Source organism: Ornithorhynchus anatinus, chromosome 11 (genome assembly GCF_004115215.2).
Source record: "Ornithorhynchus anatinus isolate Pmale09 chromosome 11, mOrnAna1.pri.v4, whole genome shotgun sequence".
Classification (NCBI taxonomy): Eukaryota; Metazoa; Chordata; class Mammalia; order Monotremata; family Ornithorhynchidae; genus Ornithorhynchus; species Ornithorhynchus anatinus.
Window position 1 is genome coordinate 10,594,391 of NC_041738.1, and position 23,863 is coordinate 10,618,253.

The window sequence follows — 23,863 nt, forward strand, 5'->3', positions numbered from 1 at the left end:
GTGCTTAGTGAAAGGTGGGGCGGGGGCGTGGAAGCAGGACTCCTGGTTCTGTTTCTGTGGGTGTCCCTCCGCCCACCACCAGACTGGTCTCGGAGCTCCAGCTCAGCTTTAGGGCTGTGCTGAGCTCACTTGGGCTGTCAAGGAGCCCTGCGTGTAAGAAACTTCTATGTGCAGATCTCTATGGGGGGAGAAGCAGCATGGCTTAGTGGAAAGAGCACAGGCTTGGGAGTCAGGGGACGTGGGTTCTAATCCTGGCTCCTCCATTTGTCTGCTGTGTGACCTTGGGCAAGTCGCTTTATTTATCTGTGCCTCAGTTAACTCATCTGTAAAATGGGGACTAAGACTGTGAGCCCCATGTAGGACAACCTGATTACATTGTATTTACCCCAGTGCTTAGAACAGTGCTTTCATATAATAAGTGCTTAACAAATACTATCATCATCATCGTCACCCCTGCCTATCTGCTTGCTTGTGGTATTCTGGTGCTCTGGACCCCAGTGAAAATGGAGCTGACAGAGGTGAGAGAGAGAAAGAGAGAGAGGAGGTTGCTGAGCAAACCACTGGCACCATCCACTGTCACAGTGAAGCTCACTTTGAGGACGGGCTTCAGGATATCCACGCCCCTTTTCTTGTGACTGCCTTTGGAGTGTGCACACATGCACACTCCCCCAACAAACATATACATGCACACACACACATGTACTCATATATGTGCTCACTCACACAAGCATACATACCCACACTCTCAAATACATATCTGAACACATTTTTCCTCTGTCCATCTTTGGAGCATTCTGCACGCACGCTCAGTCACACATGTGTACCCATGCACACACCTATTCACAGTTATACATGTACGCACATGCACATAAGCACACCCACTCACACTCACAGACCTATTCACACACGGGCATATACTCACTCATTCATACATGGTCACTCACTCTAACTTTTGCACACTCATGTACATAGACTGGCATAACCACAGTTCCACTCTCACAGATAATAATGATAATAATAACTACAGTATTTGTTAAGCACTTAATATGTGCCAGGCACTGTACTAAGCGCTGGGATGGATACAAGCAGATGGGCTGACAGTGCTCACGGGGATAGTGCCAGACTGTGAGGAGTGATTCCCTCTTTGTGTCCCACCCTCCTCTCCTGCACTCCCTCAGGCAGGACTATAGTGCTCTCTGGGACTGTGCTGGTCTGTGGAGGTCATTTCTTCTTCATACCCCACCCACTTTCTCCATGCTCCCTCGGATGGGTTGGCAGTGTTCATCAAGATGGTGCTGGTGTGGGTGGGGGGCTTGTTTCCCCAGACCCAAGCCTGTTCTGGCCTGGGAGAAAAGAGGCTTCTCAAAACTTGCTCCTGGAGGCTCCCAGACCTTCCAAGAGCCATTTCAGCCTCACATTCTGACAGCAATCAAAACCATGTGGCATTGTTTTCCCAGAAAATACCTCTTGGATTTAGCAGCCAAGGGGGGAAACTTTGGTCTGGAAGGTGGATTTGAGAAAGAATTTGGGGATTCGCAAATACACCTGGTTTTCCCACTGAACGAGTTGTTTCCAGAAGGGTCTCCAGAAATGACTTACACAACTTTTTTTTAATGGTATTTGTTAAGAGCTTACTATGCACCAGGCACTGCACTAAATGCTGGAGTATAGAAGCTAATCACGTTGGACACAGCCTATGTCCCACACGGGACTCGTATTCATTTATTCATTGACTCATTCAATAGTATTCATTGAGCGCTTACTATGTGCAGAGCACTGTACTAAGCGCTTGGAATGAACAACTCGGCAACAGATACAGGCAATCCCTGCCCAATAACGGGCTCACAGATGACTTTTAAAATTTCAGGTTAGAAACTTGACTATAAGCTTGTAACCTGACTGAAACTAGAATGTAAGCTCATTATGGGCAGGGAATGTGTCTACCAACTCTGTTGTAGTCTTCCAAGCGCTTAGGACATTGCTCTGTACACAGTAAGTGCTCAAGAAATACTGTTGATTAATTGCTGAATAAACAGTTTGCTCCAGCCTCCATCCTGGGAAACTAAAAGAGAGCAAAAGCATCTCTTCTCTTTTCCATACCTGAGAGGGCAGTCACTTGAAGAAAATCCAGAACCAGCTGTAGGCTCTTCTGGAACATTCCTGACAAAATGAGACAGCATTACAAATTTTCCCAGGAAAACCCTTCATCCTGATAAGAGAAGGTAAACAAGAAAGTGTCCTCGAGACTCTTAGGGAAGGAAACTATTTATTTAGTCGCATTATTTTACAAGTCTTCAGCTTACCACTTAATACAGTTAAAAAAGGACAAAGGTTACTTTCAAAATTATATATATTTTCATATCCAAAAAAATACATTGCATATATATAGTAGCAAAAGCCTCGTCTTCACGAGGGAAGATTTGGTGGTTGTTTTCAGATTTGCGGTTATTGCAATAATGTTACCTAAACATTTCAAAAAAGCACAAAAATTGCAGGGGATTAGTCTTCCTTCTTTAAATAACGGCATCAGTGCTTCTGTTGAAAGTGAAGAATGACCTTCGAGTTTGCCTTTCTTTCACAGATACATCACGTTACACCTTATTCATTTTTTTATCCTGCTAAAAAGTACAAAGCAACAGCCCAAATGTACAGATTGATAGAAGATGTACACATTATATTAAAACAAAAAAAAAAACGTACTGAATCAGGAGTAAAAATTGCATTTGTGACCGAGGTCAACTCGTTTATGCCGCTTTTCTTTTTTCTTTTTTTCCTTTTCTTTAATATTGTGAGATATAGGAAAATAACTCTGCATAATTTATACAGTAAATTGCCTTTCGGATTGGTTGACCTCGGAATGGTCTGACAAACGCACAGCGTTTGCGGATCTGATTTTTGTTTCGAAATCCCTGACTAGCCAAAGTTCCTGGGACCGACAGTCGTGTTCGTCTTTTTCATTAATTAGTTATTGACTTCTTCGCTGCGCAGGTGTGTTTGAGCTGGTTGCCTGGGTTGGGCACTAAGAAGGGCTGGGTCCAGAGTGAGCGGTCAGCCCCCACTCCCACCCCCATCCTTGTGACTGCAGAAGGGAATGCAGAACCCTGGATTCAGCCAACACAGACGAGTGTCGTCGATTTTTTTCCAGTTGGGTGAAAACTCGGTCAGCCTCCTAGCTGCCCTTCCAGTTGTCATTCTCTGAACTGGGGCCATGCCCCCCTCCCATCTCCCCCCAAAGAAAATGAGATGCCAGTTGCTCCCTATCTTGCAATCACCTCCACACAGCAGACCGCCTGGATGGTCAAGCTGGGCCAGAGATGTGGGGCCCGAGTCTCCACAGGAGCCTCTCGTTGATAAAACACAAAGGAATTTGTTCTTTCCCTCTCCCGTCTCATCCTCCCCTCCCACCCCATCCCCCCGACTAAGAAATAAGCTTCTAACCATTCCTGATTCCTCTGAAAAATAGGCATGCCTGATTTGGAGAGGAAGGGGCAGAGGACTCCAAGCCAGAGGACTCCAAGCCAGAGGACTAACTGAATGGTTCATCTGTCTCTGCTTGAGGGAGACAGGAAGCCAAAATTCAGGCTCCCGGCCCCTCCTTCTCCCCTCCCCCACCGCCAGCCCCCTAAAAACAACACCAACAGCAACAATAATAATAATAATAATAATAATAATAAAGATTCCAGTTTTGTGCTGCAATCCAAGGCCCGTTGGGCTCCATCAGAGAGAGATCCGCTGGTCCCAGGAAGTCCGTGAGCTCATGTTAGCACGAGGCCATTGAGGATGCCCGGCTTCTAGTAGTAGCTGCCCAAGTGTGAGGGGACGTGGGTGTTGGGGTGGCGGGGGACACTCGGGTTGGGATAGATGCCCCCCGAGGGGGCAGTCCAGTACTGGGATGCTGCTCCGAAGAAGCTGGAGGAGGACACGGGCATGGAGGAGGCGTGAGGGGAGACAAAGTTCACCTTCTGTTGGTGGGGGTGATAGGAGGGCATGTAAGGGATGTCGGAGGGGTACTTGTACAGAGAGGACTCAGTGGGGTGGGGCTGCAGCGCCTGAGCGATGCCATGGAAGTCGAACTTGTAGGCGTAGCGCTTGCCGTGGACTTTGGTCATGATGTTCTTGTCGTAGTAGTAGCGTAGGGCCCGGCTGAGCTTGTCGTAGTTCATGTTGGGCTTGCTCTTGCGCTCACCCCAGCGCCGTGCCACCTCATCGGGGTCTGTCATCTTGAACTCGCCGTTGGTGCCCTCCCAGGTGATGCAGTTGGCATTGGAGCTGTCCGAGAGCAGCTCCAGAAGGAACTGCCACAGCTGGATCTGCCCGCTTCCTGTGGGGAGAGGCAGGATGGGGAGGGAACAGCCATTTGAGTGCTGGGATGCTGCAGAGTGGTGGGGAGGTATGGGAGGGTCCAGCCCATTGGGGAGGGTTGGGGCCAGCCCATTCCTGGAGCCCGCTCTTTGGGGGAGGATCTGGCCACCAAGGATTCTCCCCCCTCCCGCCACCAGCTAGGCCCCTCCAGGCTGCTAACTGGGTGCCCCTGGGATCACAGAGACCCTGTCTGAGTTGATTGCACTGTAACTAACCCAGCACTTAGCACAGTAACAGGTGGTTAATAATAACGATAATAATAATTGATAACCGTGGTATTTGGTAAAAGCTTACTCTGTGTCAAGCACTGCACTGCACTTGGATCTGTACCCTTTGGGCATTTGCTATTCACCCCAACCTCAGCCCCAAGGCACTTACCGACATATCTGTAAATTATTTATTTACATTAACGTCTGACTCCCCTCCTAGACTGCATGCTTACTGTGGGCATGGATCGTGTATTTTTGCATTGTACTCTCCCAAGCACTTAGTAACGGTGCTTTGAACGCACTAAGTGTTCAATAAATGCCATTTATGGACTGATTGATTGTACTAAGCACTGGAACAGAGGCAAGATAGGTCCTACATGAACCTCACAGCCTAAGTAGGAGGGAGAACAGGGATTAAATCCCCATTTTCCAGAACAGGGAACTTGGTTAAAGAGAAGTCAAGTAGCTTGGCCCAGGTGACAAAGCCGATCCTCTGACTCCCAGGCCCATGCTCTTTTTACTAAGCCATACTGCTTCTAAATACCATCGTTGGTAATAATAATAATAATTGTTCCATTGCTTTGGTTTCCTGTTGTAGAGAACCTCAAACCACCATCAGAGTGGAAACCATAACAGGGTATGGCTCAGGCCTCTGAGCGCCTTCAGATTTAACCAACAGGATTCCAGCAATGACACTGACCAGCCGGTGGCCCCAGACCCAGGAGAGCAGCGGTAGAAGAATAAAAACAAGAAGAATGCTACGTGTCATCTTCCAGGTCTTCTATCTCTCCACTCTCCAGAGGGTCATCAGCAAAATAACCTATCGATCAATAGATCGATGGTAACTTTTGAGCATTTCCTGTGTGCAGAGCACTGAATAAGCATTGGGAGGGTATGATATTGGGATTTATTGAGCAGTTACTTTGGGCAGGGTACTGTGCTAAGTGCTTTGGAGAGTACATTGGAGCTGGGAAAGACCCTACCCAGTCTCCTGTCCTAATCAGTCAGTCATTCAGTCAGTTAAACGTATTTATTGAGCACTGACTGTGTGCAGAACACTGTACTAAGCAGTTTGGACAGGACAATGCAACAACAGACACATTCCCTGCCCAAAGTGAGCCTGGGGTCCTCACTGAGAGACCCTCACCATCGACCATGATCCCCCTGCCAGTCTCTGACATTCCAGCTTCTTGACCCTGCCTCTGGAGGCTGCCTTTCCCAGCCAAAGTGTCCCGGGGACTCCCCTGCCATACAGCATCCCTTCTGCCTCCTGTGGGTACAAGGCAACTGGAAGCAGGATAATGGAGGGAGAGGATCACGACTACAATCGAGAGTCCACCTTTTAGCTAGGCCTGCACCCTACCTTTCCCAAGCATTTAGTACAGTACTCTGCACACAGAAGCACTCAATAAATGCCACTGATTGACCATAGCACTCAGGGGAGAGGGGAGAGGAGTGGCCTTCTCAAGAATTGCGCTCAGTTAGTGTCCCTTCTGGGAAGAGGCATCAGTTTGGCCTGAGGCTGAGCAGAAAAAATGCCCTCTCCCCAACACCCTGGACCTTTCCCCTGGGCCTTAAAACAAAAGAATCTACAGCCTCAGACCTCAGCCAATCAGCTTTTGAGGCTAGGGACCACTACCCACTTCAGACCACCATACAAGCTACTCTGAACCACTGCAGTGTGGCCAAGAGAATCCAGAAAGGAGAGGGGTTGGGCTGTGAGGGCAGGGTGAAGGGATTTGTTTCTCCCCCTAGAAGCTGGGAGTTGGAAATTGTGTGCTTGGAGGAGAGAGGTCTGACTTTCCTTGGTGAGATGCCTCTGGTTTCTCACCTAGAGTCTAGAATTCCCCACTTTCCATTCTAGAATTCTAGAGTTTCAACTGGGTAGGGGCTTTCTTGGAAAGGAGTTGTGGGGAGGGAGGGGGGAGGTGGTTTCTGCTGGCATGGGAGAGGGGCAGAAGAGGGGAGAACCCGATCATGTGTATCTCATCTCTTGCCCACGTCCTACCTGTGGCCTGGAACTCCCTCCTCCTTCATTTCTGACAATCACCTTTCCCATCTTCAAAGCCTTATTAAAAGCACATCTCCTTCAAGAGGCTTTCTGTGACAAAGTGCTCATTTCCCCTATGCCCTCTCCCTTCTGCATTAGCTTGGCACTTGGATTCACCCCACCATCAGCCCCACAGCCCTCGTGTCCATATCCATAATTTATTTTAATGCGCTTCTCCTCGTCTAGACAGTAAGCTCCTTGTGAAGGGGAACGTGTCCACCAACTGTGATATGTACCTTCTCTAGCACTTAGTATAGTGCTCTGTACACATAAAATGCTCATTGATTAATCAACGGTATTTATTGAGTTCAGAGCACAGAACTAATTGTCTGAGAGAGTGTAACAGAAGTCAAATATATCTTCTCTGGCCTCAAGGCACTTAGAATCTAATAGGGACCTTGCCTGGGAAAGAGGAGGTTTGTTCCTCCACTCCCAGGCATCTGTGAAACCCTCCCAGTTCATAGGTTCTTTTTGCTTCACACTGAGAGGGTCTGAAACTGGTTTATCCAATCTACATGTACCTTCAGAAGCTTCCCCACCTGAGGCCCTGTCCTCCATACTTGTGGGAGGTAGCCTGGGCTAAGTGCCCATGGCCCACCGTTTGGACGGGCCCATCTCATCAGTAAGACAGGCCCACCTAGCGATAGGATGGGCCGCCACTGGGGAACAATGAGAGGAAACAGCTGGAGAGCTGCGGGTGGGCGGGTGGGGCCAACTGAAATCCGGCCTCTCTTTGGGACTGCCATCCGGGAAGCTTTGATGTGTCTGGCCCCTGGACAAGGATCCTGGAAACTCTGTAGAGCCCAGGAGCATTGTGGGTAGGTGTGACCTAAGGCCCGGGGGGTGGGGGTGGGGGGTTGGGGTGGGCGTTCAACTCACCTGGGTTTGCTAGGCGACTGCTGGTTGGCCCCAGGATCTGATAGGGATCTGAGCAAACACAAAAAAGAACATTCCCTTCAGTTTGTTGCATTAAGAACAGGCACAAGTTCCTGTGGGGTTTTTTTTGTTGTTAACAATTTTATTTTATTTTAATCTCATGAGAAAGCTTGGTCTCATGAAGCTTTTTCCTGCTCCACTCAGCATCCCCCAAAGATCTGGATGGTATTCAGCTTTGGCTTTGGCCACCAACAATTAAAAAGAGGAAAAACAACCCAGACTTGGGCTCATATGACCCCATCTCTCCAGTTGCTCAGAGGTCCATTAAACACCTAGTCAGCCCTACCCTAACTCCTGAGCTCCTTAATGATGATGATAATAATAATAATAATATTAATAATAATAGTATTTAAGCGCATACTATGTGCCAGGCACTGTGCTAAGCATTGGGTTAGGTACAGTACTCAGCACATAGCCTCTTCTTCTCTAATAGTTCCCATTATCACCATCAGTACCTAATCACCTTTTCCCAAGCCTCCCACCCTTGACCCAAGCACCGTCGTCGTATTAAGTCAGACTGTCATATTCAGAGCCTCGCTTCCCACAGTGACCTCAAAGGACTCCTGGTGAGAAAGCGTGATGTTTGCCCTCCTCAAAGACCCCCCATATGGTGAAGGAATGGACCATCTAACCCCCTTGACTTGTCCCTCTAATACTCAACCGTGGAGCTCCCCATCATGAACCAATCCAAACTCGTTTTGAATCCATTGATATTTTCGGCTGAATGACTTCCTGAGGTAATGAATTCCATATGTTTGCCACCCACAAGCGCCAATCCCCACTGACAATCGGCAAGTTCTCTCTCACGTCTAACCCAAATCCCTCTTCCTGCAATTTAAGTCCGTTTCCTCTCATTCTGTCCTCAGTGGAGATGGAGAAGAAAGTTTTTGGTCAACCAAAGTTTTCGCAACTTCCTTTCATCAAAGCAAAGGCTTGTCTGGAATTGAAAATCCAGTCCTCTAGCAGTCAAAGCAAGGATCATTCCTCAGAGCCCTGCAGGCCTGGGTGCTGGTCTTAGTACCATCACTGACTTCTGGTCTATTTGAGAGTCTCAACCTCTTTGACTGAAATGGATTACTGGGGGTGGCTGGCAAGTAATACTTCATCAGGTAAGGGGAAAATATTCCAAATGGAGTACTTGAATCACCATAGTCCCTTCATGACTTGGGGATCAGGGAAAAAAGCAGCACCAGGTACTCAAGATGATGGTGAAATGGGACCCAAGCACAGCATACCACTCAGTCAATCAATCAGTGCTATTTATTGAGCATTTACTGCGTGTAGAGCACTGTACTAAGAATTAGGGAGAGTACGATAAAACAGAGGTGGTGGATGGGTTCCATGCCGATTAGGAGCTTACAGTCTGGACAGGGAGACAGACATTAATATGAGGTTGTAAAGTGCAACTTCTCCCTTGTGTCTGCCTCTCCAGCTAGACTGTAAGCCCCTTGAGGGTAGGGATGGTGCATCTAACAACTGCACTCTCCCAAGAGTCTAGTGCAGAATCTACACCCAGCAGGAGCTCAATAAATACTACTGATTGATTGATTAACAGACCCACCCCAACTGTCCATCAGGTTATTTCAGACGTTCAGTGAGCACTTGACTCTCTGCAGAAAGGAGCTCTCGCAGGGTTTCTGCTGAAGAGTTGTCTCCTGATGAACAACGAGCTGCCATTCTACCATATTTGTATCTCAGTAGAAACTCAAAGTCCATGAGGAAGATTCAAGCGCTTCAAAGAGAATTCTATTGCCAGGTGTTCATGGCCCACCGGGGAATCTCAGATGAGGGAAGATTCCTTTCTGACAGCCCCTTCTCCTTTGTGTTCACAACTCAGGAATGCTGGGAATGGAGGCGAGCTTATGTTCTGGAGGAAGGTCCAAAGAGAGAGTGGTACAACCAGCCAATAGCTTTGAAGCAAAAATTCACAAGGAAATAAGGTATTTCTTCTGGGTCGCCCAGCCCGGGGTCATTACCTGGTTGGGGCCTTTGCTGTTCTGTGTTCTTGTTCATATTTTGTGCTCCTCCGATGGGAGGACCTGTAACAGGAGAAAGCAAAACCATGTACGTTAGGTGGATCTGGGTGTGAGAGGTGGAACATCAGATCGACTACCCTCTAGGAAGGTGAATACTAAGAGGCACATAGAACGGCCCATGAATTCATAATTTTCCTATGTGGTTCTTTCGTGACAGCTTTCTCCATGCCAGAGACCAACAAACGTGGGATGAATTGAAGGCTGGCAGAGGGGAGGACTAGGTTGTTGTTGGCTGTTGGGCCAAGTGCTAGGGTGACCAGATGCCCCGGCTTCCAGTGGGAAGGAAGACATCATGGTACGTGCCTGGAGGCCTGGTTTCTGCCCTGGGGAATGTCATGGAGATGGTGCCCTCCCGACAAAAACCTACCTGGCTTAACCTGATTTGTGGTGGACCATGCTAGTTTACCCAATGCCCAGTGCCCCTTCAGGCTGAACACCAGAATCTCCTGGGCCTAGTCCTCCATCTCTCCTCTCCTACACACTCCCTCATCCTTTTTTATGAAATAGTGGGTCAGTACGCCGACCTTCCCCTCTGTCCTTGAATCTGGGAGGAAAACCTCCCTGAGTCTCTGTATCTTAACCCCAAATATCCCTCGCTATTCTGACCCTAAAAGTAGAGGCCTCCTAGCCCCAGAGGAGAAACTGTTGTGGGCAGGAAACTTGTCTACCAACTCTGTTATATTGTACTTTCCCAAATGCTTTAGTGCAGTGCTCTGCACACAGTAAGCACTCAATAAATGTGCTTGATTGATTGAGAAGCCCTTGAATCCTGAAGATCCAAGCCCCAGATGCAATCCTCAGAAGATGATAAGAGAATTACATCTCATCATTCAGAGTGAAAGTCCTGGGGGCCATCCCCAAATCTGCACTTAATTTCCATGCCTGTTCCAGGCACACGAAGACTGAAATCTGTCTCGTAACCCCATTTATGCCCCTTCCCACCCTCCAAAGACGAGGAGAACAGAGTACTTACTTTTGGTGAGGCCCGAATTCATGTTATTGCTCCATCCTGATCTCCTCACTGCATCATAAGAAGGCTCTAGTTGAAGGTAAGAATGGACAGGGATGCTGTCAGTTGATGGAACCAGCTCAGAGTGGTGATCTAGGGGGGTGGGGTACCGTTGGGGTGGGTGGGGTGGTGATGGTCAATGTCTGGCTGGAACCAACTTCAAACAGCAGAAGGGGGTGACATTGCTTTGGGTGAAAACCTGAGGGGAAGAGGGAGTTTGAGGTCCAGGCCTAGTTGAGAATGGGTTCCTTATGGGCAAGGAACATGCCTGCTAATTCTTTTTGCATGTACTCTTCTGAGTGCTTAGTTCAGTGCTCTCTGTGCAGAGTAAGCACTTAATCAATACTACCAATTGATTGATTGGGGAGGAAATCCCTCAAGACCTCCCTGGATTAGAGAAGCCTTAATCTCTAAATGCTACCTCACTGAGGAACCAACAGGTCTTCTTAGCACTGAGAAGCTCTGTCCCTCTCCCACGGGGGCCAGGGACCACTAAGGGGCACAGCATGGGGAGCACTTCTAAGGAAGGAAAAGGAGGGCACCAGGCTGTTCTGACAAGAACAGTTGAGGATTAGGAGAGCTCAGGACTCTGACTTTCAAAGTCTCTCCACCACCAACAAAGAAACCATAAAAGCCATCCAAACAAATGCAGGACAAACCTCATCAAACAGGGACTGCCCGGTGAAGCCCCATTCCAAGCCCCTCCAACAAATTACAATAAAAGGCTCATCTGATTGTTTGCTCCCATTGTTTCTGGCACTGGGAGACAAGGGCAATTTTCTTGTGGAAAAATCCACGTGCAGACGTACATTCCACATGGCTCTGGAAAAGCCAATTCAGTTTTTAAATTACAGTCTTTAGCTATTGGCATGAAAAAGAAAACAGAAAGTGGGGGGGGGGGGGCGGTGAGGGACACGGAGTGGGGGAAGGGAGGGAGAAAAAAAGCCTGCCTTGTTTCCTTCGTCTGCTTTTATTTTTATTTGATGTTTTTGTTGTGAAAAACCACAATTTCTCCTGTAAATAGAATCTTATTCTTCTTGCCTTTTGCAAAACACCAAACAAAACTTGTTTACAGGCTGGAAGTAAAACTCTGAAGGGAAGTTTTCTGGGATTTCTACATCTATCATGCCCATGCTGGGTGAGCAGTAGGAAGATGAAGAGGCAGGAAGATGCAAGCCTGGGAATTCTGGGAGTCAGGCCTGAACTGCCCCCTTTCAGCCTCTCCCTGCCTAGCCTTCCCTGCTCTAAAACAGGGAGTGTTCTTCCTTGCAGCAGTAGTCTGGGGCATCAAAATGCTGCCTTCAAGGACTTTTGATCCAGTAAGTAACTGCCTGATGCCTCAGGGTTTGAGCAGGAGGAGCCTATAATTTTCCAGGCCAGGCTTTTGGAAGAGCTGCAATAATTTTAGCAGACTAATCCCAGCCAGTGACTTCCTCATCCTCCTCTGCCTGCAGTTTCTTCTCCTCTTGTAATCATGCCCTGGGGACTCCACTTGGCCAAACTTCTCCCTTGCCCTGCTGCAAATACAATAGAGTGTCGGGTTACACAGGACCCAGCAAGGCACCCCTGCTAGATTGCCTTGCACTGCTAGACCAATGGAGAGAAGGAATGGAGAGGGGGAAACCTGTCCCCAAATTAGTAGGGAGGTCCTTTAAGAGTTCCCGTTTAAGGGAGCCAGCTCAGTGCTCCTCAATCACTCACACTTAAATAAGTGCTTACTGGATGCAGAACACTGTACTAAGCACTTAGGAGACTGCTACAGAGTAAATTTGGTATTTGTTAAATGATTACTGCACGCCAGGCACTATACTAAGTGCTGGGGTAGATACAAGCTAATCAGGTTTGACACAGTCCATACCTCCCATGGAGCTCACAGTTTTAATCGGCATTTTACAGATTAGGTTATGAGGCACAGAGGAGTGAAGTGGTTTGCCCAAAGTCACACAACAGACAAGTGGTGGAGCTAGGATTAGAATCCAAGCACTCTGACTCCCAGGCCCAAGATTTATCCACTAGGACACAATTCCTGCCTTCAAGGAGCTTATACTCTAGAGGGAGCCGACATAAAAATAAATAATAGGTATAGGAAAGCGACAACTAAGAGGATATGGACATAAGTGATGTGTAGTCATTGTAGGCAGGGACTGTCACTGATTATTGTTGTTTTGTACTTTTCCAAGAGCTTAGTACAGTGGTCTGCTTACAGTAAGCACTTAAAATATGATTGAATGAATGAATGAATGAATGAATGAATATGAGAGATGCAGGGTGAGTACTTAAGTGTTTCTTGGGTATGGATTTACATGCGAGGATCATACATCATACACACCATTTTGCGAAAGTCTGTCAGATTCTAGCAGTGTGGCCTAGTGGTTGGAGGATGGGCCTGGGAGTCATAAGGACCTGAGTCCTAATCCGGGCTCTGCCACTTGTCTGCTGTGTGACCTTGGGCAAGTCACTTCAATTCTCTGTACTTTAGTTTCCTAATCTGTAAAATGGGGAATATTGCAGAAGCTGGATCAGAGCAGGCCACTCAGAAACCGAGAGCAACAGGGGGTGCTCAAGCCCAGCTAGGTTTCTGAGTGACCAGGCCTGACCCAGCTTCTGCAATAATAGTAATAATAATGATGATGATCGCAATAATAGAGGTATTTATTGGGCACTTACTATGTGCACTGTGTTGGGGTAGACAAGATAACCAGTTCCAATGCAGTCCCTATCCCATCAGGGGCTCACAGTCTAAGGGCAATCAATCAGTCAATCGCTCGTCTTTATTGAGTGCTTACTATGTGCAAAGCACTATACTAAGCACTTGGGAGAATGCAATATAATAGAATTAGCAGAAACGTTCTCCTTCCATAATGAGCTTACAGTCGAGGGGGAGACAGATGTCAACTTGAATAAATAATTTATAGTATATAATTTAAAAATCTGTACCTAAGTGCTATGGGGTTAGGAGTGGGGAGAATAGCAAATGCCCAAAGATCATAGATCCAACGGTATCAATGACTCAGAAGGGAGAGTACAGTGCTCTGTACATTGTAAGAGCTCAGTAAATACTATTGAATGAATTAGAGCGAGCTGGGGAAAAGGGGGTTTAATCAGGGAAAGCTTCTTGGAAGAGATGTGACCTTAATAATGCTTTGAAGGTAGAGAGAGTAATGGTCTGGCATATATGGAGGGGGAGGGAGTTCCAGGCTAGGGGAGGGTGTGGGAAAGGGCTTGGTGGTGAGATAGATGAGATCAGGGCACGGTGACTGAGGAACGGAGTGTGTGGCCTGGGCTGTAGGAGGGCATCTGCCTTCTTGGAGTGGTTGGGGCCGTTCCCTGTGAGGAGCAGGAGAATGAGCAGAATGGCTTTTGGAGGGCCCCTTCCTGCTCTGCACCCCCAAACCAAGGCTAAGAGCAGTGACAGTGGAGGAACCTCCCACTGGTCAACTAGAACCTTGCACTGGCTGTTTGTCCATCTGACTCTAAAGCACACAGGGCAGTCGTTTCACAGCCCTGGATGCCACTGCAGACCCGGCTGGCATCTGCGCCGATGTGTACCAGAAGGGAACCTGCAGCTGGTAGACCTGAGACCGGACTCCTCACGTTGGTCTTCCCCTCGGCATCCGTATGCATGGCAGAGCTCGCTGCCAGCATCAGCATCCCCCAAGACAAAGGACTACACTATGTGCAGTTATTTATTAGATATTTCAAAAAACATGCCAGGGACCCCAGGGCCTCTGGGCACAAGCTTGAAATACAAGAATTAAATTAAATCCAGCCTCCACAGTTCCTGCTCCAAAGAAATAAGGCTAAAAAGACTGCTTGAGGAGAAGCCAGCCCCAGTGGGAAGCTTTCAGGAGGCTGGCAAACCAGGGAAGTCTTGCAGATAAGAGCTAAGAACCTACAGGCCCACCAGTATTTCCACCACCCCACCCGACCACCATCCCCTAACACCATTGCTTCTCCCTTCTCCCGGATACCCTCATAGCCTCGATTTCTGTCTCCACCACCAGCCCGAGAAAGCAGGCACACAGAATCCATCAATTTTCTCCTCAAAAATAAAGCTTCAGAGGTCTCCTAAAAGTTTCCCTCCTCCAAGGTGCCTTCCCTGATTAATCCCCTCCACCCCCAAATAAGCTGCCTCAACTAGAAGCCATGCTTCTCCTTATTTTATTAATTGTATTGTTGTCTATTTATTTTTACTGATGTCTATCTCCCCCACCTCTTGATTGGGAGCTCATTGTGGGCAGGGATTGTCATTGTTTATTGTTGTATTGTACTTTCCCAAGAGCTTAGTACAGTGCTCTGCACACAGTAAGTGCTCAATAAATATGATTGAATGAACAAATATATTTATTTTCACCCATCCTTTCCACTGGAAGTCATTTCATTTCCCTGAGCAATTCTGTATCCATGCCTATTCTCAGCACTTATGTACAGATTGACAGATGACAGGCAATGTTCTAATCCATGTTTGTCTATCTTCTCCATTAGGCTGCAAGTCACCTGAGGACAAGTCGTTGGTTTCCACTGTGCTCTCCCAGCTGCCAACTGCAGCGTTCTGCACACAGTAGGTGCTCAGTGAATACCACTGACTGAGAAAGAGTTCATTAAGGTGCTTATCAGTTCCCTGGGACTTTCATGGGGCCAGTGGCCTCATTTGGATTTGGCCCAGTCTGATTTCTCATTAGATGTGGGGCCATGTCCTGGTGCCCCTGAAATAGGAGGGAGGGGGTTACTGTTTGGTTTCTGAGGGACTAGCCTGTCGGAAATCCTCACCCCCAACACCCCTCTCTGTCAGTGGGAGTAGAAGCTCATGGGTAGGGACGGGAGTGAGCAGCACGCCATCTGATCTGCCAATCCTGATGCTTCTCTCCTCCCTCTCAGCTCTGCTGCAAGGGACCTTGGAAAGCAAATTACCAGCAAGGATTGCTTTGGTTGCCTTGTCGAGGTGGACCAGAAAAGGGAAAACACAAGCTAAGAGTTGCCAAAGATATGAAAGGTGCTTAATCTTAACCCCATCCCCAGATTATTCCCACTTGAAAGTATGGGATTGGCTGGAGGAATGATACACCCAATCTTCTGATGCAGGAGGAAGAGGGGCAAGCAAGGCTGATCCTAAGGCAGGGATTGGGTCTACCCATGCTATTGTATTCTCCCAAGCATTTTGCACAGTCCTCTGTCCCCACTAATGGCCCCCCAAATACCACTGGTTGATTGACTGATAGTGCCTGAAGTCAGTGCCCAGTCATAGTAATAATAATGGTATCTATTAAGTGCTTACTATGTGCTAAGCACTGGGATAGTTACTAGAGAATCAGATCACACACCAACTCTGAATCCTACATGGGGCTCCTAGTCCGAGAGGGAGGAAGAGCATGAATCTTATCCCCATTTTACAGATGTGGAAACTGAGGTCCCGAGGCATTAACTGACTTGCCCAAAGTCAGAGAGTAGTCTGGTAATGGAGCAGAGATGTGAACCAGGGCTTCCTGACTCCCAGCACTGTACACTTTCCACTGGTTCATGCTGCTTCTGGGACTCAACATGGAAAGACCTGGGAGGATACTGCAGTGAAGCTTCAGGAGCATGGTCAATGACATTTTCAATAATAAATATATATATATAATAATGTATTTGGTAAGCACTCACTATGTCCTAGGCACTGTCCTAAGCACTAGGGTAGATACAGGTTATTCAGATTGGGCACAATGTCCCACATGGGGCTCACAGTCTTAAATCCCCTTTTGAGAGATGAGGTAACTAAGGTACAGAGAAGTAAAGTGACTTGCCCTAGGTCACATAGCAGACTAGTGGCAGAGTCAGAATTAGAAACCAGGCCCTTCTTACTTCCAGACCCATGCTCTATCCCTTACACCAGGTTGCTTCTCTATCCTGTAGGCTGTGTGAGATGAACTCAGAGGAGTATTCTGGCCTGGCCTCCAGACACACAAACAGAAACACATCCAAAGCAAAGTGGAAAAGGCAACACCACAGACTCACGTTTCTGCAAAAACACTATCCCTCCCAGAGCCTGACTCCTCATGGCTTCCAGAGGGCCTCCGAGGTTCTGAGTCCTCCAGAAGGCGGCATATGGTGAGATGTATCTGCTGCCCTGAGTCCAAGAAGTGGCCTACGTATTCTGCAAGGCCAAGTCTGGTATGTAGATGGCATTTGCTTTCTTGGGGCTGTGGCCCCCTCTTCAGAACAGTTTCTCCCTTTATTTAATATATTTTTATGTAGATTTTCATTTGTGTATTCAATTCCATATTCTCCTAATTCAACCTGATATATTTGAACTGCTTCCTGTTCTAATCTCCTCTGTGTAAATTGTTTCAGTCTGTCTGTCTTCTCCTTTAGATTGTAAGCTCCTCTGTGGTAGGAAATATGTCTTGCTTCTATTGCAGTCTCCCAGTTGCTTAGTATAATGCTTTCCACTCAGTAGTCAGTTAATATATGGTTTGATTGATTAGTAGGCTGATACCAATGGGCCCTTCAAGTGTATTTTGACAGGGGCCTTATTGGCCCCAAAATTATATCCCATCAAACGTAGAAATTCAGATCCCAAATGTTTCACTGGCCCTTGTGGGCAGGGACTGTGTCTACCAAATCTGTTATATTGTACTCTCTCAAGCACTTACTACAGTGCTCTGTACATGGTAAGTGCTCAATAAATACCACTGATTGATTAATTGATTAACTGGTGATCTGAAAAGATCTGGGCAGCAAAAGACTGATAAATCAGCAGGAAATCTCATCCAAGGATGTCTCCCCATCTCAGATGTGTTATCTTCAAGGCTGCTGGCCTTCTGGGGGTGAGGACTCATTGGATAGTGGTCTCTGGGATTCCTGTGACCTTAGGTGACTGCCAATGTGAAGAGTAGCAACTTGAAGGTACATTCACCTCATTGGTATATGATTGTTCAAGGCACTGTTCATCCAATGTGAAGGATAAAACAAATCCCTAGGCAAGTGGGATGTCCGGCCAGCCAATCTGAACTCTCTCCTATCAACCAATCAGTGGTACTGAATGAGCCCCTCTGAGACAGAGCATCCTACAGAGTATTTGTGACAGTACAATAGAGGTGAAAGACACAATCCCTGTCCTCAAGGCACTTGTAATGTAATGGAGGAGAAAGACACAAAAATTTAGCATTAACAGATCTTTGTTACACTATCCCCAGCATGTCTGTTTCTGTCAGAGAGTAGACTAATCATAACAATAATAATGATGGTATCTGTTAAGCGCTTACTTTGTATCAAGCACTCTTCTGAGTGCTGGGGTAGATACAAGCGATTCAGATTGGACACAATATCCATCCCACATAGGGCTCACAGTCTTAATCCCCATTTTACGGATGAGGGAACTGAGCCTCATAAAAGTTAAGTGACTTGCACAAGGTCACACAGCAGACAACTGACAGAACAGGGATTAGAACCGAGGTCCTTCTGACTCCCAGACCTGTGATCTAACCATTAGGCAATGCTAATGGTTAGCATTAGCTAAGGCTGGAGCCCTGGAGTGGGGCTCCCTGGAATGGGGAACTGTACCTGGGGAAGATTTAACTTTGGGTCCAGGTAGAGGAAGTTGTCTCTCCATTTCTCCCCACCCCAAAAGAGACCTCAGCAAGGAACCAAGTCTATAATTCCCTGGGGTCAAAAGTCTCCAGCAAATTCCAATCAATCAATCGAATAATCAATGCAATTTATTGAGCCCTTACTGCCAGCCAGTCGAATTTATTGCACGCTTACTGTGTGCAGAGCACTGTACTAAGCATTTGGGAGAGAACAATATAAAAATATAACAGACACATTCCCTTCCAACAAAGAATTTACAGCCTAGAGGACTGTAGGTGTAGAGCAACATAGGGTAGAGCATCGAAAGAGTACAGTGTAACAATCGGTAGGCACATTCCCCGCCCACAATGAGCTTACAGTCTAGAAGGAGAAACAGACATAAATATAAATCAGTGTGACCAGAAATGTGACCAAGATTTCAAGGACCATTATTTTTGGAAGCCCAATTTCTCCTGAGTGTCTGCACAGTTCCTATTTCTCACTCTGTCTTGGCTGTATAGAGCTTTAGAGCCAGGGTCAACGTGATCCCCAAACTCACGAAAATGAGCACTGTGGCCTCCTCCCTTACAACGAGGCAGCATCCTCTCTCCCAAAGACTAACAGTCCAGGACATTGACCAACCCCCTTCTCTCTGAAAGCAGTGGCCAATTCACTGGCTGTGACCATGACTTTGGACATGGAAAACCTCATTTATTCTTGGAAAGCCCTGCCCCCAAAATATCCTTTCCAGTGCAGAGATGGTATAATAGTAGTAGTAATAGTAGTAGTAGTACTAGAAAGAGTAGTAGCATTTAATAATAATAATTATAGCATTTGTTAAGCGCTTACTATGTGCAAAGCACTGTTCTAAGCACTGAGGAGGATACAAGGTGGTCAGGTTGTCCCATGTGGGGCTCACTGTCTTAATCTCCATTTTACAGATGGGGTAACTGAGGCACAGAGAAGTTAAGTGACTTGCCCAAAGTCACACAGTTGACAAGTGGCTGAGCCGGGATTTTAACCCATGAACTCTGACTCCTAAGCCCGTGCTCTTTCCACTGAGCCACACTGCTTCTCTATTTTTATGGAACCCTCATTGGAAGCCATCCATGTACAAAGAACTTGGGAAGTAAAAATCAAAGAAACGACATGTTCCCTGCACATAAGGGGCTTGTGCTCTAATGGGGGAGACAGACATCAAAGTATCTACAAATGGAGTCATCAATCAGAACAAGAAATTGAATGTGGAATTGAATAGACGGGAGGCAGCATGGCCTAGTAGAAAGAGCTGGGGGCTAGGAATCAAGAGATCCAGATTCTAGTGCCAGCTCTGCCATTTGCCTGCTCTGTGATCATGGGCAGATCACTTTACTTCTCACGGCCTCCATTTCCTCATCTGCAAAATGGGGATAAAATACCTGTCCTCCCTCTCAGATTAGAGGCCCTATTTGGAACAGGGACTGTGGCTGATCTGATTATCTTGTATTTACCACAGTGATTGGCACATAGTAAGAGCTTAATAAATACTGTAATAATAATGATTATTATTATAAACATAGGCATTTAAGGGCTGAGGATGGATATAAATAAGTATGCAAGTGCCAGAGATAGCCGATGGGTTTATTTAACTAAGGATGCTGGGAATTAATCTGAGAAGGCTTGTTGGAGGAATTGGGATTCCAGAAAGACTTTGAACATGGAGTCCCAAGCAACCATGCTCAGAGAGTGGGTGATCCTTTGGGTGGCTGCTCCACCCACCCTGTCATCCCTCATTTCCAAATTGGTAAGGGGGGAGAGACATCCCCCCAGGATCTCTGTGGGAGGGAAACCCCCCGGAAAAAGCTTTCCCCAGCCTGGGGGCCACGGGCAAAAATATCCTGGATCAAGTTTCTGCACTCCGGCGATCCAGTCCTGGACTCCTACCAGCCGCCAATGTCAGCCTTAGCCACCGTGAGCCAAGCATAATGGGGGTAGTGTGTCAGCTAAAATATAAAAAAAAAAAACCCTACAAGGAAAGTGCTTGAAAAAGCAAATTTTTGTTTAAGCGGGGAAAGTTTGCAGAGCCAAACGATGCATTCTGCAGGCCCAATAGGGCACACCCAGGAGCTGGAGGCCTGATTCTGTCTGCGGAGTGGCGACAGCTCTTTCGTTCTGCTACTGAGTTTGATCTTCAACTAAGTCAAACTCTGCTCCAAGGGGGAATTCAGGATTGTTGGTGAGGGGCTTGGTGGGAAGTGTGGCCTCAGAGAAACTGGGCTCTGTGAGAATCGGGGACCTCCTTTTTTCTCTGCCTCACCCAGATGTGAATGCCAACGATGAACGTTGGGAGGAGAAGACACAGAGGAGAAAAGTGAATTGGGTAAAGGCTTCCGGAGGAGATGGTATTTCAGAAGGGTTTTGAAAATGGGAAGGCTCTGGAGGACCATAATTAATCAATAAATCAATAGTGTTTACTGAGCCTGTGTGCAGAGCACTGTACTAAGCGTTTCAAAGAGTGCAAGATAACAGAGTTGGTAGACATATTCCCCACACAAGGAGCTAATTCTCTGGGGACCCATGTCTACACTGCAGAATCTGGCCTGGTTGACTCTGAGATTACCCAAGTGAGTACGTTCTAGGCCAGGGCTAGTTGTCCCAGAGCCCAGGAGGCTGTAAGCCCTCATGCCCCCAAGGAGGACCTCCTCGGAGGAGAGTGGAGGGGAAGGAAGGCCAGCATTCACCCTGTCATGGGGCGGCGATCATCTAGAGTTAAATCAACCCATCAATTCAATTTATTGAGTGCTTACTGTATGCTGACCACTGAACTAAGCTCTTGGGAGAGTGCGATATAACAGAGTTGGTAGACATGTTCCCTGCCCATGAGGAGCTTACGGTCTAGAGGGGAGATCTGTAACTCTCTGTTCACTTTTCCTCCCTTCCCCTCACTTCTAGATCACCTGAGCTCTCGAGTCTGTACCCCCTAAACACTTGGCACTCATACCACCAAGGGTGGGGAAGCTCCCTCTTCCTTTTTTTGTACTTAGTACAAGTGCATAGTATAGTGTAGTGAACCCAGTGGGCTCTGAATAAATACTGCTATTACTACTACTAATAATCATCATAATAATGGTACTTTTCAGCACTTACTAAGTGCCAAACACCATTCTAATTACTGGGGTAGATGCAAGTTATCAGTTTGGACACAGTCCCTGTCCTACATGGGACTCACACTCTTAATCCCTATCTTACAGATGAGATAACTGAGGCCCAGATAAGTTAAGTGACTTGCCCAAGGTCACAGAGCAGACGTGGCGGAGCTGGGATTAAAACCCAGTTCCTTCTGACTCCCAGGCCCACAATATCCACTAAGCCGCACTACTACCACCATCACCCCCCCCACCACTACTACGATTAATAATAATAATTGTGGCATTTGTTAAGCGCTTACTATGTGCAAAGCACTGTTCTAAGCACTGGGGAGGATACAAGGTGATCAGGTTGTCCCCCGTGGGGCTCACAGTCTTCATCCCCATTTTCCAGATAAGGTCACTGAGGCCCAGAGAAGTGAAGTGACTTGCCCAAAGTCACACAGCTGACAAGCGGCTGAGCCGGAATTTGAACCCATGGCTTCTGACTCCCAAGCCCGTGCTCTTCCCACTGAGCCACCCTGCTTCTCTATTACTATTACTATTGCTTCTGCTACTGCTACCACTGCTACTTTCCCCAACTTGCCTTCTGACCTCCTGAGGGAAGACCCGACAGTAAAGGGCTGTTCTGTGACTTTCATGTGGGAAAGAAATTGCATTTGTTCTGCCTGACGGAACACTCAGTCCTTTGTGGTCTCAAAGGCGGTGACTGAGGGCTCAGAACTCAATACTCAGTTCCTCGTGTGGGGCAGTAGTTGCAGATTTGGCTGCAGATATTAAGAAGTGGACAAGGCTGATCTCTCCTTGAACAGCTGGAGATGTGGGCCCCAACAGCACCAGACTCATCTCTGGCTGGAAGGGTACACAGAATCCGGTCGGACTAAGGCGGGAAAGCTCCCAGGAGGTCTGGTCCCACTAAGGGGGGAATGCCCAGAAGAGAGGCTCCTGGGAGTGGATAACATCTTTCGGGATGCCTATAGGGAGTCTGATGAACAGAGGGTCAGAGATGCTGCTGTTCTCTTTCCTCTGCTGGAAACTACAAAAAGGGCATCCACTGGCCATGGAGCAAAGCCCCAAAGTCAATCAAAAGCATTTGTTGAGCACTTACTCGGGGCAGAGGACACTGTGTTAAGCACTTGGCAAAGTACAATAGAATTGGTAGACATGGAATTTACCATCTAGCTGGCAGACACAAACACTCCAAAGTGAATCTAAATAGCTGAACACTGCTCATAGATCCCAACTTCAGCCACGCAGCTAAATACAAACTCTCAGGCCCAGTGTTGAAAGGAAAGTAGGAAAGAAAGAGATGTAGTGTGCCTAATGGCTAGGGCGTAGGCCTGGGAGTCAGAAAGACCTGGGTTCTAATGCCGGCTCCACCACTTGTCTGTTGTGTGACCTGTACTGTACTGTAAGTCACTTAGCTTCTTGTGCCTGTTTCCTCGTCTGCAACATGGGGAGCTTTACGTGGGAAAGGAACTGTGTCCAACCCAATTATATTTACCTCAGCGCTTAGTACAGTGACTGGCTCATAATAAGTGCTTAACAAATACCACAGTTAATACCACAATTATTAGAAACAGCATGGCATAGAGGATAGAGCACAGGCCTGGGAATCAGAAGGTCATGGGTTCTAATCCTGGCTCCACCACATCTGCTGTGTGACCTTGGGGAAGTAACTCAACTTCTCTGTACCTCAGTTACCTCATCTGCAAAATGAAGATTGAGAGTGTGAGCCCCACCAGGGACAGGGATTGTGTCCATCCTGATTAGCTTGAATCTACCCCAATGCTTAGTACAGTGTCTGGCACATAGTAAGCACTTAACAAATACCAATATTATTAATCATTACTAGAATCTTCCTAGAATTTGAAAATGGACTCTAAGCATTTATTCATCTCACCCATCTTCAACTGAATGAATTAAATCTTCAAATCACAGATCGTATGGGAGGAACTGGTGAACAAATTGGAAACAGGGACAACTTCAGACAGAAACCGAGAAAGCAGGCACTTCTGGGCCTGCTGTCAGAAGGGTTGGCCACAGGGTGGTTGTGGAGTAATAGGAGCTGAAAATCTGAAAGTGTCCCACCTTCCTCCACAAATAACAATAATAATAATAATTATAGTACTTGTTAAGTATTTCCTCTGTGCCAAGCACTGTCCTAAGCATTGGGGTAGGTAGCAGTTAATTAGGTTGGACACAGTCCCTGTCCCACATGGGACTCAAACTCTTAATTCCCATTTTACAGATGAGGTGAGGCTCAGAGAAGTGAAGTGATTTGCCCAAGGTCACACAGCAAACAAGTGGTAGAGACAGAAGTAGAACTCAGGTCCTTCTGACTTCCAGGCCCATGCTCTATCCACTAAGCCATATTGCTTCTCTTGGAAGCAACCTGACTTGGAAGCAGGGTCCCTAGTTAACAGGATTCCATAAGGGAAATACAGTGGCTTTTGATTAAGTGGGGAGGGTCTGGGGTCCTCTCAGAAAAATGCTCTAGGTTGATTCCAGTTTGCCACTCGCCTGGCATAACTTCTGCAGCATGACACAATGAGTCAAACAGAATGGAAAGCGGTGGTGAAATTTTC

General features: G+C 47.2%; 1 protein-coding gene across 1 annotated transcript in view; it reads right to left on the bottom strand.

The window, feature by feature from the left end:
* Positions 1 to 2,247: 2,247 nt before the first annotated feature.
* The window catches only part of FLI1 (Fli-1 proto-oncogene, ETS transcription factor), a 152,502-nt gene continuing 130,886 nt past the window's right edge, over positions 2,248 to 23,863 (bottom strand). Inside the window, exons 6-9 of the mRNA XM_029075515.2 lie at positions 10,567 to 10,632; positions 9,534 to 9,596; positions 7,501 to 7,548; positions 2,248 to 4,321 (exon numbers count right to left, since the gene is read on the bottom strand). Coding sequence (XP_028931348.1) covers positions 3,792 to 4,321; positions 7,501 to 7,548; positions 9,534 to 9,596; positions 10,567 to 10,632 — 707 coding nt within the window. The 3' untranslated portion in view covers positions 2,248 to 3,791. The remainder of the gene's footprint in view (positions 4,322 to 7,500; positions 7,549 to 9,533; positions 9,597 to 10,566; positions 10,633 to 23,863) is intronic.